Genomic DNA, 19,024 nt, shown 5'->3' on the forward strand with positions numbered 1-19,024 from the left:
GAGACTTCTGATAGTGGTGTCTCATATTTGCTGTCCATTTTTTTCCCTCTGTACCCTCGTAGAGCTATGAGTGTGGTTCTTAACATAGCGAATCTTATTCTTGTCCTTACATGTCTTACCACATCGCAATACCTCTCTTTTCTTTTCCTGGCGATGAGGTCTGCCACTCTATTTGGAAACCGCTTACATTCTTTGGACATGCCTCCAGTTGTGAGAAATACGGCTGGGGTGAAAGTGGCCTTCTCTACGTTCAACACTCTCTCCAAGTACTCATCCTTCTTCTCCTTTTCGTTCTCTTCGTATACTTCTTGAAGAGTTTTGGTCCTGTTTGATAAGCAATTGGGGTGTGAAACCCTTATGTCAAGAAAGGTCTTATCAAATGGAGTCCAAACTCCTCTAGCAGATACGTCAAGCCGATACAAGGAAGTTGGTCTAATTTCTCGTTAGGGTTAGGATTTCAGCATATGATTCAGTTAGGGATTGGGTTAGTGTAAAGGGTTAGGGTGGAGATCAGACTAGAGTGTTAGGGTTTCGAATAGTCATTAAGAGCCACCTAGAGGACGTTTTAAAAAGGTCACGTGACAGTAGAGTGTATATAAAGTAATTAATCATTATCTCCGGCTTACCAGAAATAATAACCCAGTTCCCCGATGCTGAAGATAGCATCGACTGAAATAGTTAAAAATGTTGCAATCAATTGAGGAAATTTAGATGTAGCGCTCGATTTTATAGGACTACTCAGGATGGCGAGGAAAAACAAAATATGCGCGGTGCGTCGAAAATAATTTGGCGTTTTAAAATATTTTTGTTACAATGAAATTGTAGGTTTACAACCTACCAGGACGCGCGCCGAGTTGGACTCGTCGACAGTCCAATATATGGAACAGATATTTTACTAGTATCACCCGTTAACAATGAAATTGAAAGTTAAAATACTTTAAATTTTGAAATCATATTGAATGTTAGTTTCGTTGATCGAATTTCGATTATTTACTAAATTTATGTGAAAGTGAAATGAAAAGTTGGAAGACTTCGCCGCTTCGCCGCGCCGCGCGAACTAACATTCTTGCTTCGCATCGTCGATCGTTGCTTGTTGCTGTGCTTCGCAAAGCAACGATCTCGATGGGTTGACATCGTCAAGCAAAGAGAAATGTTAAAATTATGTAACGCGATCCATTATTAAGCCGCATTACCTGGGGACCTCAGGCTATCATGTTCATTAACATATGAATAGAGATTCGGCGGAATGACAGGCTGAGCGCGGCCCAGTAATAAGCCCGAAGCCGCACCGCCCATCAAATAAATTTTTCAGCAACCACGGCCGGTAGATAGGCGAAATGCATCGTTGGGCCTCGACAAGCTGCGAAAGATTGACATCGTGAATCAAGTTAAAACTTTGTAGCGCGATGCACTACTGGGTCGCGCGCGCATCAAATAATGCTTCTCGCAACCACAAATGCAGATCGGCGAAATGCGAAGGATTGACATCGTGAATCAAGTTAAAACTGTGGACATCAAAATGATAAAACAAAACTTTACTTACTTAATAGCATTTGCCTAGCCTCGCGGTCGAAATGTGAAATAAAAGTAGCGCGATACTTTTAAGAAATCAAAATTAAAATGTGTTTTCGGTGGAAACTGGAAATATTTTGTCATACGTTGTATGACCCGCCGCGCACGAGTGCGCGGCTAGCCCCCTGTATCGTAGAAACTCTACCACTATAGTGAAGCGACAGTGTGAATCACCACGTGATACAAAAAACATTTATACATCATCCATGATTCAACTTTCAGAACCTCAATCCTGTCAAGTGTCATATTCAATATTGCTTTTTAGTTTATAATATGTGTCACATTGTTATTCAGTCTAATCAGTTTTAAATGAAATTTGGCTCACGGCCATGCCAGCCTTGACCATTGTTAATGTTAATGGTCTGGCCCGGCGCGCGCTACTTCGTAGGATTTTACTAATTCACTCGCCAGCGCGCTATCACGTGTTTTTAATGCCGTGATTTCATTGGTCACCTCTATAACGCGCATTGTTTGTGACAGGACAGTTTTTTCACATAATTTGTCAACCGCGCGTGCAATAAACTCAATTTAAGCTCCGCTTTGTGACCGAAATGGGCCCTAATATGGAATTTATGCAACGCATGGCCGGTAATTAGCTAATTGAATTTTCGGCACAAGGACCAGGTTGCATATTACATATACTTAAATACAGTGTAACATATTTTATTATTTTATTATGTCAATTAATTATATTAATTACGTCGCAAGAATGTTATCTGGTTCTTGTACCAGCTAGCTGCATGTTTGAAGAATTAAAACAAAATTTTATGACGACTCGTCAATGAGCTGTTAGAATTATAATAACAACATGTAAAGATGTAAAGATGTAAAGATCGGTAATCTTTAATATAAACGCTACAGTTGATAAAATAAATGAAGGCAAAAAAAATCATTAACAAAATATATCGCTGGTCGCCTTATAAAAGTGATAAAATAACTGCAGTTGTTAAATAGAACTCAAAGAGTCTGAATGAAATTAACAATATCGGGAGCAATTAACAGTAACTGACCAAAACCACTAATCAATCATTATATTTTGATACTTCAGATTCTGTAATTATACGATTTTCCTCAAACCTATATAATACCGACCATGATCGATATTTAAGTATAAGATAGCTTTATTAAAACTTTTAATCTGTGCATGGCAAGTGTGGGTGAACTCCTATGTGACAACTTTAATATCACTAAATATCTAAAAATCTCTAAATTTCTCTAAATGAAATTATCCATCGCATCATATTATTATTATATTAGTGCAACTATAAGTGCCTAATTCAGTGAGGCTTTCTCTATTGCAGTTGGATTGCAAAATAAAACACGTGGCAGAAGCATGAACTCGCTCATCAAAACCGGCCGAATTATATAGTCAATTTAATTCTGAGCGCCAAACACGTATCCGATAGTAAACAACAAAATGTTAATTCTCTGTCTTCTCTGTTCTCTTTACCGAATCAAACGAGGAAAAAGCGGAATCGCAAATCCTAAAGTTTCAAAATTAAAGATATTTTTTGTGCTCAATATAACAGTGCATCATGGATATAATATTAATTATAAAGGCAGAATGGTCATAAATTTTTACTCGAAATCACTATCGCTGTGTTGACCAGTGTATTTCGGAAATAGTTTCCGCTTTTTCTTTGTTGGCTTTGGTAAAGTGGCTGCAAAATCGTCTCGGCGGATTTGGGCATTTTCTCCTAGCTTCCGAACCCTGAAAGAAATTGATATATTTAAATTTATTCAATAGATTGATTTAAAATCTTTGGATATGCCGGTTTCGTTTATACCAGTTTATTAGTATAATTGTGTGCTGTGACTAGTGAGTGACTACATGCGTTGGTAATATTGTGACTATTTGTTACTATATTCTCACTCATTCGCTTGCCTTAACATTATCACGTGAATTTGGTTTTAATGGTTTTGCAGTCGAACAAAACGGTTTCAAAATTCACATTAACCCTAATCCAAATCCTAACCATAACCCTGAAGCTATATCCGTGACCCTAACTATAGACCTAAACCTATAACCCGAGCCCTAAACATTCGAATTCGTGTTTAACTATAATGTCACGTGACCAAAACAGGTTTTTGCCTATCAATTTCCAGGGAAGCGTTTTTACCCTACGGGAAGTGATTCGAAATCAGCGTCCAAAAATACACTGGGAGACTTTGGGACCGGAAACTGATCCGGCCCCCAAAGAGGGGTCAGATCACGTCACCAATTAGTGACGTATAATTAGTGATGTGATCCATGGATTGAATTTAATTGACATAGAAATGTGCTAGATCTGGGGTAGAGTTCACATGTCAATTCTGTAAATCATAGCTGTACATTAAGAAGTAAACATGATCTGACTGCTCGACTCGTAGATCACATGTGAGACGTACGTGTCAAAGGCATGCAAGGGGAGTGAGCCGATCTAGTGTTCTAGGTATTATAAATATTGGGTGATAGAAGGTAGTAGTATCGCATTCTATCAACAGTCATGCCTACCTTCTCCAAGTTCCTCAACGGTTTCAGAGGATGTCAACAGGTGCTTGATTCTGACCAGGAGGTGACCGGGACATGATTTCAGGCCTGACCGGGACCGGGATACAAAATGTGACTTGACCGGGACTGAGATTCAAAGAGATTATCAATTTACCGGGACCGGGACCGAGACCGGGATGAAAAATGTGACTTGACCGGGACCGGGATAGCTCAAAATTGCCAATTCCGGTCGATTACTGGTTAATTCATGATCATAATTTATTACTCAAACTTGTTTAGCAATTTTAAACATTGTTGTATTTGGCTCAGAGGATGTTTGAAGATGTTGCTCTAAGGAGCAACAGACTATCATCTGGATCGGCTTGCTGTTGGAAAGACTCCTTCCAGCAGTATTCTGTACGACCTTTGTTCTTTCTACACGACATACCCAACTCATATGAACTCTACCCCAGATCTAGCCCATTTCTAGGTCAACTATATTCAATCCATGGATCACATCACTAATTATACGCCACAAGCTTCAAGCTTGCATGTTAATTACTTGATGACGTATATGGTGGATCATATCACTCCGGCCCCAAAGTCTGGCAGCCCAAAAATATACCGATTTAGGTTACTTTCACACCTTAGGGCCTTTCCTCAAGATTTTTTAAGAGTATTATTAATGCTAGAATATGACATCTGAATTCAGAAGGAAGTAGTTAAATTTTAAAGACTTACGAGGGTATAAGCTGGTCTCTAACAGTGTCTTCCATAAGTTTGAGGAGTTCTCCCCTTTTAGATGCAGGAATCCTGTAGATATATTTTGAAAGGTGTTGCGTATCTGATTATTGTGGTTTTGATCCATTCGGTTGATTATCAAATGATTGGTTCGATTGATTGATAACCATTTGTTGCAATGATTGTGAGCACAATGATTGAAATCGAGTTCAATTCATGAGGCTATGTCTGAGACATTGATCTTTATAGAAGCAAATTAAGTTAAAATAAGGATTCTTTGTAGTGATACTATGTTAATGACTCATTAATTCAATCAAATTACATTTTTGTTAAGTGAACCAATATTTTGAATGATCGAGGAGGAATCAGGAATAAAATTCTTCCCTTAGAGAGCTTATGCTAATTATAATATATAATATTACCTGAACATTTGAGTCTTGAGGTCACTTAAGATGCTAAATGACTTGTTAAAGTCAAGATCCTTATCTGCAGTACTGGGGCCTGGTACCTCCTCACTAGAACACGATTGATCGATTACTTCGATTGGTTCATTAGTGCATGATCCCTCATCTTCATCCGGCAGCTGATGGTCACGGTCGGGGCCAAAATAAACTTGCTGAGGTAACTCAGTAGAAACGTTTCTACCTAGAGTGCTGTCGACGCTGAGATGAGGACTTAGTCTGAAAAAATCTTGGTAAACTTTTAACAATAATTTGTATTTATAGGATGACAGCTGATAGCCAAAACTTTAAGTTACAAATTGCTAGTGAGCTAGTGAGAAGAAACAGTTTTAAAAATAGTTTTATATTTTCTGTTAACAATTTTTAGCAAATTAAAGAATAATATTGACGTCTGATGAAATTAATTCACTAAGATTGATGCATGATCAGCAGCCGTTTCAGCAAGCAACCAACAATATTGAATATATCCGGAAATTTTTACATTCGCTGTTCCGAATCAAGTTCTAAAACTTCGGTTTAAAGCTTACAAATTAGGGTTTAAATACGAGGCTAAGTTTTACTACAGTTCAGAGATACAACAATGAAGTAAACGGATGCGGGCACACTTGTTATAACCATCACATTTTGATCTCGATTGAATTCGAGAGCAATGTCCCAGGGCCAGACTATTTACTTATGAAGTCAGGGAGGTGGGGTGGTTTTGGAATTTCGGACAAATCCTGAAATACGGACACGGGGGGGGGGGGGGGGGGGGGGGGGGGGGGGTTGATTTCTGAAAATCCAGAACAGTGTGTCCCCTGTTCGGACACACCCGGACAGGGGAGGGGGTGATCTGAAAATCTGCGATTTTTGGCGGACGTCCTCAGTCAATATTTCACCCTGATCATGGAACCTTGATCATGATAGCTTCAATTTAAATTCAAGGCCAAACTTTGAACTCGACAAGGTTGCCCAGGTTATCGAAATGGTTCATGGGTTCGCCGACAGGAAATAACCTATTGACTTTATCGTGAGGCCAATCATGTTAAACAAAAAAAAGTTTTACCTGAATGTGGTCGGGAGTTGCGTCCAGTCAATTTCATATATTCTCAAAATCGCTAGCACATGTTTGCACGGTAACGTCGGTGTGCCACGGAATTTAATGCAGTCACACCTGACTTCTTCCGATAGAGATACCTAAGATTTTTGCAAGTTTAGAAAGGAATTTAGAAAGGATTCTAGTATCTGACCATGATGTTAGCTCATGGTAAATTACTTCATAAACTGTGGTCTGCAATAGTTATTGGTCAGCTAATGGTGAAACTATCATTCAGTAAATTTCTGGATGTTTCTGAATAGGCTCAATAATTACAGTTTCTGTTACTTTTATCAGAAACTGTCATCAATGATTCTATTCAGAAAAAAGTAGAAATTGCTTGAAAGGTAATCAAAGTGCGAGACTCAATAACGACTAAATCAGATTATTGGAGACAAGTTGCAACAAATCCTAGTCTATTAAGTATTAATTACCTTGTACGCGAAGGGATTTCCTTCAGAATCCTTTGTCCTGACAACATATTGGTCACCCAGTTTCCTGATGTCGTCTTTAGTTTTTTCGAAGGATCGAAAATAACTTTCCTGAAAATTACAAAGTTCATATCCTGAACAATAACTTTGTAGTGACATACATTTGGGTTGAAAAATGTCAAATATCCGAAAACAAAGAAGCTGTACATTATAAATATAAACCTTCACCAAGATGAGATTCTTAGACGGGATACCATTAAAGAATGATGGTAACACATGGTTCTGTGAAACGATCCTCTTATAACTCACGGAGTCTGATATCATCTGATGAATAATTTTATTTTGTAATTTTGTAACTTGATATCTACATGACTATTGTCTATGGGCTTATTGGGCTAACTTTGCGCTCATGGGTTTATGCATGCGAACTGATTCTATAAAACAACTAGCGAAGAAATAAAACCGAAAATCAAATATGTTTATAATTCGACGATCGATATTGTTTGCTCATATTCTCATTGGTAAGCATTATGTTTATTAAAATTTTACCTTGTGTCTATACGTCTGCAGCCTGTTTGGGATAAAGTCAAAAACCAGAGAGGCTAGCAGCTGAGGAAGGGAACGATGGGCGGATACGCCATTAAACACTCTGTGTTTCAAAACATTGTTAAGCGACTCTATTCCATTGTTTGTTCTGACCCCAGCAAGAGCTTCCAGATTTCTGTACGGCATAGCCCAATACTGAGAAGATATATTTATAAAGAGATATTTTAAGGTTATTGAACATCTGCTTGTCAACATTCAAGCCTATTTTTGTTCTGGGTACCCGGTACAGCCGTCATTCATTTCGTCATTCAATTCGAGTTTTAACAAACTCAAAATGTATGATGCCAACGAAAGAATTAAGAATTTCACAAAAAATCTTACTTCTCTGCGATCTGCGTAATAGAGGACATAGCTACTAAATGTGGGATTACGTAGACAGAGGTCACTGGTCATCACCTTCCATAATCTTTCCTCGAAATATTGGTCGATTCGAGTGTCGGGAAGGTGGATGTTGGGGGTCTCTGCGTACATTAAATACAGCATGCATTCGAACGCTTCAACTTTCGCTGAAAATAAAACTTAAGTTAGATATAGCCGTGGATCTGTCCAAATGCCTCTAATATATATGATCCAGGTTTGAGGAAACAATGTAATTTAGCTGAAATCATTAAAACATAGAAAACATAGTGCACACATATGGGCAGGTTTCCTCAAATGAAATTTTGTTATCAGCGCTGATAATCGCTTATTTAGCGCTTTATAATCAGCTAAATTGCAACCAACTTATAGCTTTAACTATAAGCGCTTATAATTGCTTATAAATGGTTCAAAAAAACGACTACGAATCGCTTATCTGGCCGACCGCTTTTCCACCACTTGTAATAGCCAATCCTACTGGAAACAAAAGCGCTTTTTTGAATTACTACATCAATTATAGTCGACTATAAGCGATTTTTTTTAACCGCTTATAATCGATTAAAAACGGCTTTTTTTAAAAAGCGCTAACTAAGCGATCGTGAGCGCTGATAACAAAATGGAAACCTGCCCACGTATGCTAACAAAATCAAAACATATACCTCTGTCATTGTCGTATTCTCTGTGCAGGGGAACGTCTGCAGAAAGTATGACAATTAACTTGAATGACAATTCTATGTACCAAAACACACAATAAACACTTAAATGCAATATCAAATATCATGTTATAAATCGTATAAATTGCAAAACTTCCTAAATGAAAATCAATGTGGTAGGAAACTAACTCTTTTCGAGGTCTTTTAGCTTGAAGATGCACTTAATTCTTTTGTCCCAAGCCTGTTTAACATGGAAGTCGCACCAAAAGGACGAATTCCTTGAAAGATTGCCCTCATGGCGTTGATCTCCGCAATGTCTTGGTCGGTCATACAGTATGTAGGGGACATTCCCGGATTCCACCCCTTTATGACCGACAGGGCTTCTGCTATGATCTCCTCACCGTTCGGGTGTTCAGAACACGTTATGAAAAAAGCGACAACCTGAGGCCAGGGTAAAATTAATCATGATAATTATACCTATATATATTATATATATAGGTAATACTTCAGGCTGGCCCAAAATTAGCAACCCACACGCAACCCTTAAATAACTCACATAATTGGCATTAGAAGTGCTTGCAAATTTCAGAGAGTATAGATATGGGTCAAACTTAGATTTCCTGAAATATTCGTAAAATTTCATCAATTACAGAGGGAGTGGCGTACCACTCCCTCTTTTTCTCTTTTGTCACCACAAAGTGAGAACGTTTTGAGTTAGGAACTCCAGACACATGTGGTTTGATAATTGAAGTGCTTCCCCAAAATAATAGTTGGTTGTTTACAACTAAACCGGGTTATGACCATTTTAAGATCTGGCGGATACATGATCTCGGCACTTAATCTGTGATTTCTTCACTCAATCAATGGTCTAATTGGTTAGAATCTGCTCATAGGACAGGAACCGTGTGGGTAGTTATTTTTGGGCCACCTTCAAATATTACGTTTAAATTGATAATTAACTTTTATCATTGATCATTCTATTTCTAACCGAAACAAAAAAGACATATACTGTGAATCAGACTCTTGCTTATAAAAACCAACTAAAAAAGTCACAATTATAACCTGGTATCCTTGGGGTGTTCTACAGGCGAGCAAAAACAGTGGCAAGTTGTAATGATTTGTCTTGTGCGTGCTGTCCATAAACAAGACGGTACCAAACTGTTTAAGTATATCCTTTTGCGTCTGGTTCTGGTAGACCAAAAGCATCTTCGAGTTCCGAGGATTTTCCTTAAAGAATGTTTACAAATTTACACATCAATCACTACAAAAATTGAAAACCATCCTAAAATATTAAAGTATTTTATATTTATTTACACTGAATACAATACATGGCAACAATTTCAAGGAGACTTCATCAAAAATTTAAATAACCTTGTCCGGCTCATCGACGTAGTGGACCGAGTTTCCTTCATGACGTAGTTCTTCGATAATGGCCTCGAGTCTATCTTTTTCTAGACCTTTTACCGTTACGATATTTCTTATGTCGGTTACTGTTGGGAACCACAGACGGTTGTCCATGTTCACAGGGTATCGCATAGACTCTGAAATATTTGTATATATTCACAACCAGTAACTGAAGGGTTAAACCAATACACAATTGCGTGTTTCGCAGAATAAAATGGGAATACGGGAGTGTAACCTAATTCGCAATTAATTAGAAAAGCTTTTAAACACTAACTTTCCCTAAAAGTGTAAAACTATTTCTTGATGGTTAAATACTGATCGAAGCTAAGAAAGAAATTCCAACTTTAAAGATGGCTTACCCAAGTATGTTGTGATCTCGTTCACAAATATTGTCCTCAACCGCCAAAAGTTGCAACATTTGTCGACATTCGTTTTTAGTATGTCCACAACTTTCGGATTGAATGTCGGTCTCTGAAGATGGCCACTGAAATAGTTTTATTTTTGAGGGAGGGAGGGAGGGAAGGAGGGAGGGAGGGAGGGAAGAAGGGAGGATGTGAGGGAGGATGAAAGGGAGGGAGGGAGGATGTGAGGGAGGATGAAAGGGAGGGAGGGAGGGAGGATGAAAGGGAGGGAGGGAGGGAGGGAGGGAGGGAGGGAGGGAGGGAGGGAGGGAGGGAGGGAGGGAGGGAGGGAGGGAGGGAGGGAGGGAGGGAAGGAGGGAGGGAGGGAGGGAGGGAGGGAGGGAGGATGAAAGGGAGGGAGGGAGGGAGGATGAAAGGGAGGGAGGGAGGGAGGGAGGGAGGGAGGGAGGGAGGGAGGGAGGGAGGGAGGGAGGGAGGGAGGGAGGGAGGATGAAAGGGAGGGAGGGAGGGAGTGAGGGAGGATGAAAGGGAGGGAGGGAGGGAGGATGAAGGAGGGAGGGAGGGAGGGAGGGAGGGAGGATGAAAGGGAGGGAGGGAGGGAGGGAGGGAGGGAGGGAGGGAGGGAGGGAGGAGGAAGGGAGGGAGGATGAAGGGAGGGAGGGAGGGAGGATGAAGGGAGGGAGGGAGGGAGGGAGGGAGGGAGGGAGGGAGGGAGGGAGGGAGGGAGGGAGGGAGGGAGGGAGGGAGGGTGTGAGGGAGGGAGGGAGGGAGGATGAAGGGAGGGAGGGAGGGAGGGAGGGAGAGGGAGGGAGGGAGGGAGGGAGGGAGGGAGGGAGGGAGGGAGGGAGGGAGGGAGGGAGGGAGGGAGGGAGGGAGGGAGGGAGGGAGGAGGAAGGGAGGGAGGGAGGGTGTGAGGGAGGGAGGGAGGAGGGAGGGAGGGAAGGGTGTGAGGGAGGATGAAGGGAGGGAGGGAGGGAGGGAGGAAAGGGAGGGAGGGAGGGAGGGAGGGAGGGAGGGAGGGAGGGAGGGAGGGAGGGAGGGAGGGAGGGAGGGAGGGAGGGAGGGAGGGAGGGAGGGAGGGAGGGAGGGAGGGAGGGAGGGAGGGAGGGAGGGTGTGAGGGAGGATGAAAGGGAGGGAGGATGAAAGGGAGGGAGGGAGGGAGGGAGGGAGAGAGGGAGAGAGAGAGGGAGGAGAGAGAGGGAGGGAGGGAGGGAGGGAGGGAGGGAGGGAGGGAGGGAGGAGGGAGGGAGGGAGGGAGGGAGGGAGGGAGGGAGGGAGGGAGGGAGGGAGGGAGGGAGGGAGGGAGGGAGGGAGGGAGGGAGGGAGGGAGGGAGGGAGGGAGGGAGGGAGGGAGGGAGGGAGGGAGGGAGGGAGGGTGTGAGGGAGGATGAAAGGGAGGGAGGGAGGGAGGGGGGAGGGAGGGGGCTTACCAATTTTCGTGGGTTTCGTGGTGGAAGCTGAAAAAGAGTCCAAACATTTCATCGGCATTTAGAGCCAAACAGTCAAGTCCCACATCTTTCAACTCCGATTGGGTGTAAGAGTTGTACTTCACATCAAGAACATCGAACACATAGCACTGGGAAGAGTTTATTCTATGTATACGCATTTCATGTATTAAACTTTATATACATTTAAGGACGTGCTTGATTATTCAAGAATAAGTAGAAATATTTAGAAAACATAGACCAGACAAACTAGGTCCTGGGAGTTAGTTTTGCAGTCTCCAAAAGAACAATATACAGCATGACAAATGAAAAACAGCAGATCTAAAAATCAAAACATATCACTGGCTATCTGGTTTCAACAAGAAACTTGGACACGGTTTTGGAAAAAACTCACTTGGATGTAGGCTTGACAACCAGTCTTTATAGTCTTGTTGGGTAAATCCGACCCCCGACACACTTTAACACGGGGCTGTCTTGTTATTCTTTCATCAGCCCGGCAATTGAACCTATTTATTGGAAAATAGAAATATGAATATCTTGATTCTTGACCTAAAAAAGTTGCAATGTATCAGTATAGATACATATCAATTTGATGAAGTGAAGTACTTGATAGACGATTGGGCGACATCTGTCCGACAGCGACATCTGTCCGACAGCTGAATTTGGGATTTCGGACAGATGTCGCTGTCGGACAGGAGTCGTTTTTGGCGACAATTTAGCAAGTAACAGTTTAGATCATGTCTCTAATTGCAAATGTGTCGTATTGAAATCAGGTCACAATTTCGGACAGATGTCGTTTTTTTCTGGTACCCTGATTCGGACAGATGTCGCTGTCGGACAGATGTCGCTGTCGAACAGGAGTCGTGTTACCTTGATAGACGGCTTTAAGTCTGTATTAAAAACCAGCAATATTTAAATCTATGTTGTTGAACAGACAAAACTAAAAACAATTAATTGTTTTAACTATCATTTATTGTTTTTAACTACATAGCGTAATCGTTAATGTTTGAACAATAGTTGCTTACCTTTTTCGTTCTCTGATCCGAAAATACCGACCTTTGTGCTCCCATGTGGCAGCTGTAACTCCCGACCTTTTTATATATTTTGTATAAGTTTTTGGTTTGGAGGTTCTGGCCTGAAAAAAGCCACAGTTTAGTACGTAATCGAAATCTATTATGTTGTCATGTATTATGTAATTATGTTTTTATGTTTTCATGTTTTCATGTAGATTGTAGCAGTGTGAATAAATCTTACTCCCTGGCTTCGAGTTACTTATATAAATATACAGATACAGTCCATAAGTTTTGAATCAGTATCATGTTCCATTTCATGAATAGATAGTACTGAAAAAAGGTGAACCATACAAAACTGTCCATTCCCATAAGAATATAAACATATATTTTATTGTACGAAGATACAACTTGTTCGAGATAAAATAGAAAACATACCCCACTTCCTTTGACATAAAAAGCGGTTTCAGTGAACGTTTCTATTTTCTGCTTAATGTATGTGAACATTCTTTCCTTCTGGTCATGTTTCTTTATCTGATACTGTAGTGCACCATCTTTCACTTCTTGAAAGCCCTCATCGAGTAGCCACCTCAAGCTGAGAAAAATGTTAGCATAAGTAATAAGTATGTTAAATCGCAAGGACACAGCTACTACAAGATTAATTATATTCAGCATTTCGGTCCAAGCTTTTACCTTCCAGCAGCTATAATAAATATATTGGCTTAATCAACAAATAGCAGGAACCACATTCATTTTTGTTTCTTGACACCATTTAATGGATAGACGTGTTACTGACAATGGTCATAAATTATGACTCATAATGTAAATATATACTGTTAACCTTCAACAGTACTGATATAAAGATACCAATACATTTGTCTGAACTATTAAAGAAACACACGCCAAAGAAAATTAATATTAATTTATAAGATTCAATGTTGAGAAGGTATAATGGTATCCCATATTACACATTCATAAAATTATACACCAAACATATGGAACGTATGAGAGATGGACACAGTTTAGAAGTGAAATTTAAGTGGGTTTAAAGGCTAGCTTTTTTTCTATTGATAAAGGCTAGCTTTTTGTTGTTGTTGATACATTAGTAGTAAGTACACAGTGGATTAAATCACATTAAAATAGAAGTATTAACTGGCTCACATAAATATTAGGTTCGCTTATAACAGCTGAAATAAAACAAACTCAGAAACGGAACTCCAAAAATCGTATACTAAATTATAAGGTGACTCAACTCAACTGCAATGTTATAGAGCGATACTGAATTAATCGACCTAAATATCATACAATATATATTCTGAAAAACAGGAATATATTGTACAATGTACATTGTACAACACATACAATAAGTGGCAAGTTTCCATAAACGATATTTTATGATCGGCGCCGATAATCGCTTATTGAGCGCTTTCTCGGCGCTTTTTTTTTTAAAAACCGTTTATAATAACTAATACAGATCATACTGCAATACAAATTTTAAAATATCAAATTGTTAAATAGAAAGAACTAGATGTACTGATTACTTAATCTATAACTGTCCCCTATATATAATCTACAAGAATTATTCAATTTTTAAATAGAAGCAACTCTGAATCGAATTGTCCCCATCTACAGGAAATCATTAAATTATTAAATAGAAAGAACTAGATGTAGTGATTACTTAATGATCTTTAAATCTAATTGTCCCTATCTACTGGAAATTATTAAATAGAAGGAACTAGATGTACTGATTTCTTAATGATCTTTAAATCTAATTGTCCCTATCTACTGGAAATTATTAAATAGAAGGAACTAGATGTACTGATTTCTTAATGATCTTTAAATCTAATTGTCCCTATCTACTGGAAATTATTAAATAGAAGGAACTAGATGTACTGATTACTTAATGATCTTTAAATCTAATTGTCCCTATCTACTGGAAATTATTAAATCATTAAATAGAAAGAACTAGATGTACTGATTACTTATACTCAATGATCTCTAAATCTAATTGTCCCCATCTACTGGAAATCATTAAACTATTAAAAAGTGATTACTTAATGATCTTTAAATCTAATTGTCCCCATCTACTGGAAATTATTAAACTATTAAAAAGTGATTACTTAATGATCTTTAAATCTAATTGTCCCCATCTACTGGAAATTATTATAAAGAAGGAACTAGATGTACTGATTACTTAATGATCTTTAAATATAATTGTCCCTATCTACTGGAAATTATTAAATTATTAAATAGAAAGAACTAGATGTACTGATAACTTATACTCAATGATCTCTAAATCTAATTGTCCCCATCTACTGGAGATCATTAAACTATTAAAAAGTGATTACTTAATGATCTTTAAATCTAATTGTCCCCATCTACTGGAAATTATTAAAAAGAAGGAACTAGATGTACTGATTACTTAATGATCTTTAAATATAATTGTCCCTATCTACTGGAAATTATTAAATTATTAAATAGAAAGAACTAGATGTACTGATAACTTATACTCAATGATCTCTAAATCTAATTGTCCCCATCTACTGGAGATCATTAAACTATTAAAAAGTGATTACTTAATGATCTTTAAATCTAATTGTCCCCATCTACTGGAAATCATTAAACTATTAAAAAGTGATTACTTGATGATCTTTAAATCTAATTGTCCCCATCTACTGGAAATTATTAAAAAGAAGGAACTAGATGTACTGATTACTTAATGATCTTTAAATCTTATTGTCCCCATCTACTGGAAATTATTAAATTATTAAATAGAAGGAACTAAATGTACTGATTACTTAATGATCTTTAAATCTTATTGTCCCCATCTACTGGAAATTATTAAATTATTAAATAGAAGGAACTAGATGTAGTGATTACTTAATGATCTCTAAATCTAATTGTCCCCATCTACTGGAAATCAATAAATTATTAAATAGAAGGAACTAGATGTACTGATTACTTAATGATCTCTAAATCTAATTGTCCCCATCTACTGGAAATTATTGAATTTTTAAATAAAAGGAACTTATAGATGTACTGATTACTTATAATGATCTGTAAATCTAATTGTCCCTATCTAGTAGGAATCATTAAACTATTAAATAGAAGGAACTAGATGTACTGATCTCTAAATCTAATTGTCCCCATCTAGTGGAAATCATTAAACTATTAAATAGAAGGAACTAGATGTACTGATTACTTAATGATCTTTTAATCTAATTGTCCCTATCTACTGGAAATTATTGAATTGTTAAATAAAAGGAACTAGAATACTAGATGTACTGATTACTTAATGATATTTAAATCTAATTGTCCCCATCTACTGGAAATTATTGAATTGTTAAATAAAAGGAACTAGATGTACTGATAACTTAATGATCTCTAAATCTAATTGTCCCCATCTACTGGAAATCATTAAACTATTAAAAAGTGATTACCTAATGATCTTTAAATCTAATTGTCCCCATCTACTGGAAATTATTAAAAAGAAGGAACTAGATGTACTGATTACTTAATGATCTTTTAATCTAATTGTCCCTATCTACTGGAAATTATTGAATTGTTAAATAAAAGGAACTAGAATACTAGATGTACTGATTACTTAATGATATTTAAATCTAATTTTCCCCATCTACAGGAAATCATCAAATTATTAAATAGAAAGAACTAGATGTAGTGATTACTTAATGATCTTTAAATCTAATTGTCCCCATCTACTGGAAATTATTAAAAAGAAGGAACTAGATGTACTGATTACTTAATGATCTTTAAATATAATTGTCCCTATCTACTGGAAATTATTAAATTATTAAATAGAAAGAACTAGATGTACTGATAACTTATACTCAATGATCTCTAAATCTAATTGTCCCCATCTACTGGAGATCATTAAACTATTAAAAAGTGATTACTTAATGATCTTTAAATCTAATTGTCCCCATCTACTGGAAATTATTAAAAAGAAGGAACTAGATGTACTGATTACTTAATGATCTTTAAATATAATTGTCCCTATCTACTGGAAATTATTAAATTATTAAATAGAAAGAACTAGATGTACTGATAACTTATACTCAATGATCTCTAAATCTAATTGTCCCCATCTACTGGAGATCATTAAACTATTAAAAAGTGATTACTTAATGATCTTTAAATCTAATTGTCCCCATCTACTGGAAATCATTAAACTATTAAAAAGTGATTACTTGATGATCTTTAAATCTAATTGTCCCCATCTACTGGAAATTATTAAAAAGAAGGAACTAGATGTACTGATTACTTAATGATCTTTAAATCTTATTGTCCCCATCTACTGGAAATTATTAAATTATTAAATAGAAGGAACTAAATGTACTGATTACTTAATGATCTTTAAATCTTATTGTCCCCATCTACTGGAAATTATTAAATTATTAAATAGAAGGAACTAAATGTACTGATTACTTAATGATCTTTAAATCTTATTGTCCCCATCTACTGGAAATTATTAAATTATTAAATAGAAGGAACTAAATGTACTGATTACTTAATGATCTTTAAGTCTTATTGTCCCCATCTACTGGAAATTATTGAATTATTAAATAGAAGGAACTAGATGTACTTATTATTTAATGATCTTTAAATCCAACTGTCCCTATCTACTGGAAATTATTAAATTATTAAATAGAAGGGACTAGATGTAGTGATTACTTAATGATCTCTAAATCTAATTGTCCCCATCTACTGGAAATTATTAAAAAGAAGGAACTAGATGTACTGATTACTTAATGATCTTTAAATCTTATTGTCCCCATCTACTGGAAATTATTAAATTATTAAATAGAAGGAACTAAATGTACTGATTACTTAATGATCTTTAAGTCTTATTGTCCCCATCTACTGGAAATTATTGAATTATTAAATAGAAGGAACTAGATGTACTTATTATTTAATGATCTTTAAATCCAATTGTCCCTATCTACTGGAAATTATTGAATTATTAAATAGAAGGAACTAGATGTAGTGATTACTTAATGATCTCTAAATCTAATTGTCCCCATCTACTGGAAATCAATAAATTATTAAATAGAAGGAACTAGATGTACTGATTACTTAATGATCTCTAAATCTAATTGTCCCCATCTACTGGAAATTATTGAATTTTTAAATAAAAGGAACTTCTAGATGTACTGATTACTTATAATGATCTCTAAATCTAATTGTCCCTATCTAGTAGGAATCATTAAACTATTAAATAGAAGGAACTAGATGTACTGATCTCTAAATCTAATTGTCCCCATCTACTGGAAATCATTAAACTATTAAATAGAAGGAACTAGATGTACTGATTACTTAATGATCTTTTAATCTAATTGTCCCTATCTACTGGAAATTATTGAATTGTTAAATAAAAGGAACTAGAATACTAGATGTACTGATTACTTAATGATATTTAAATCTAATTGTCCCCATCTACTGGAAATTATTGAATTGTTAAATAAAAGGAACTAGATGTACTGATAACTTAATGATCTCTATAAATCTAATTGTCCCCATCTACTGGAAATCATTAAACTATTAAAAAGTGATTACCTAATGATCTTTAAATCTAATTGTCCCCATCTACTGGAAATTATTAAAAAGAAGGAACTAGATGTACTGATTACTTAATGATCTTTTAATCTAATTGTCCCTATCTACTGGAAATTATTGAATTGTTCAATAAAAGGAACTAGAATACTAGATGTACTGATTACTTAATGATATTTAAATCTAATTTTCCCCATCTACAGGAAATCATCAAATTATTAAATAGAAAGAACTAGATGTAGTGATTACTTAATGATCTTTAAATCTAATTGTCCCCATCTACTGGAAATTATTAAACTATTAAAAAGTGATTACTTAATGATCTTTAAATCTAATTGTCCCCATCTACTGGAAATTATTAAAAAGAAGGAACTAGATGTACTGATTACTTAATGATCTTTAAATATAATTGTCCCCATCTACTGGAAATTATTAAACTATTAAATAGAAGGAACTAGATGTACTGATTACTTAATGATCTTTAAATCTAATTGTCCCCATCTACTGGAAATTATTAAACTATTAAATAGAAGGAACTAGATGTACTGATTACTTAATGATCTTTAAATCTAATTGTCCCCATCTACTGGAAATTATTAAATTATTAAATAGAAGGAACTAGATGTACTTATTATTTAATGATCTTTAAATCCAATTGTCCCTATCTACTGGAAATTATTAAATTATTAAATAGAAGGAACTAGATGTAGTGATTACTTAATGATCTCTAAATCTAATTGTCCCCATCTACTGGAAATTATTGAATTGGAAATCAATAAATTATTAAATAGAAGGAACTAGATGTACTGATAACTTAATGATCTCTCAATCTAATTGTCCCCATCTACTGGAAATTATTGAATTT

At 36.6% G+C, this 19,024-nt stretch overlaps 1 protein-coding gene and 1 long non-coding RNA gene across 2 annotated transcripts; both read right to left on the reverse strand.

The window, feature by feature from the left end:
- Nucleotides 1-2,519: 2,519 nt before the first annotated feature.
- On the reverse strand, nt 2,520-8,610 carry LOC134825314 (uncharacterized). Its single transcript, XM_063837484.1, has 10 exons — nt 8,556-8,610; nt 8,373-8,408; nt 7,678-7,862; nt 7,300-7,491; nt 6,973-7,074; nt 6,754-6,861; nt 6,290-6,420; nt 5,206-5,463; nt 4,784-4,855; nt 2,520-3,283 (listed from the first exon to the last, which is right to left on the reverse strand). The coding sequence occupies exons 3-10, from the start codon at nt 7,837-7,839 to the stop codon at nt 3,151-3,153; spliced, it is 1,158 nt and encodes a 385-aa protein (XP_063693554.1). The 5' UTR covers nt 7,840-7,862; nt 8,373-8,408; nt 8,556-8,610; the 3' UTR covers nt 2,520-3,150.
- Nucleotides 8,611-8,689: 79 nt separating this feature from the next.
- LOC134825048 (uncharacterized) lies at nt 8,690-10,208 on the reverse strand. The gene is made up of 4 exons (XR_010161481.1): nt 10,130-10,208; nt 9,738-9,907; nt 9,429-9,593; nt 8,690-8,807 (listed from the first exon to the last, which is right to left on the reverse strand). It is a non-coding gene; the product is annotated as an uncharacterized LOC134825048 (long non-coding RNA).
- Nucleotides 10,209-19,024: the final 8,816 nt, after the last annotated feature.

This window comes from Bolinopsis microptera, chromosome 13 (genome assembly GCF_026151205.1).
Source record: "Bolinopsis microptera isolate Bmic1 chromosome 13, MBARI_Bmic_1.0, whole genome shotgun sequence".
In the NCBI taxonomy this organism is placed as follows: Eukaryota; Metazoa; Ctenophora; class Tentaculata; order Lobata; family Bolinopsidae; genus Bolinopsis; species Bolinopsis microptera.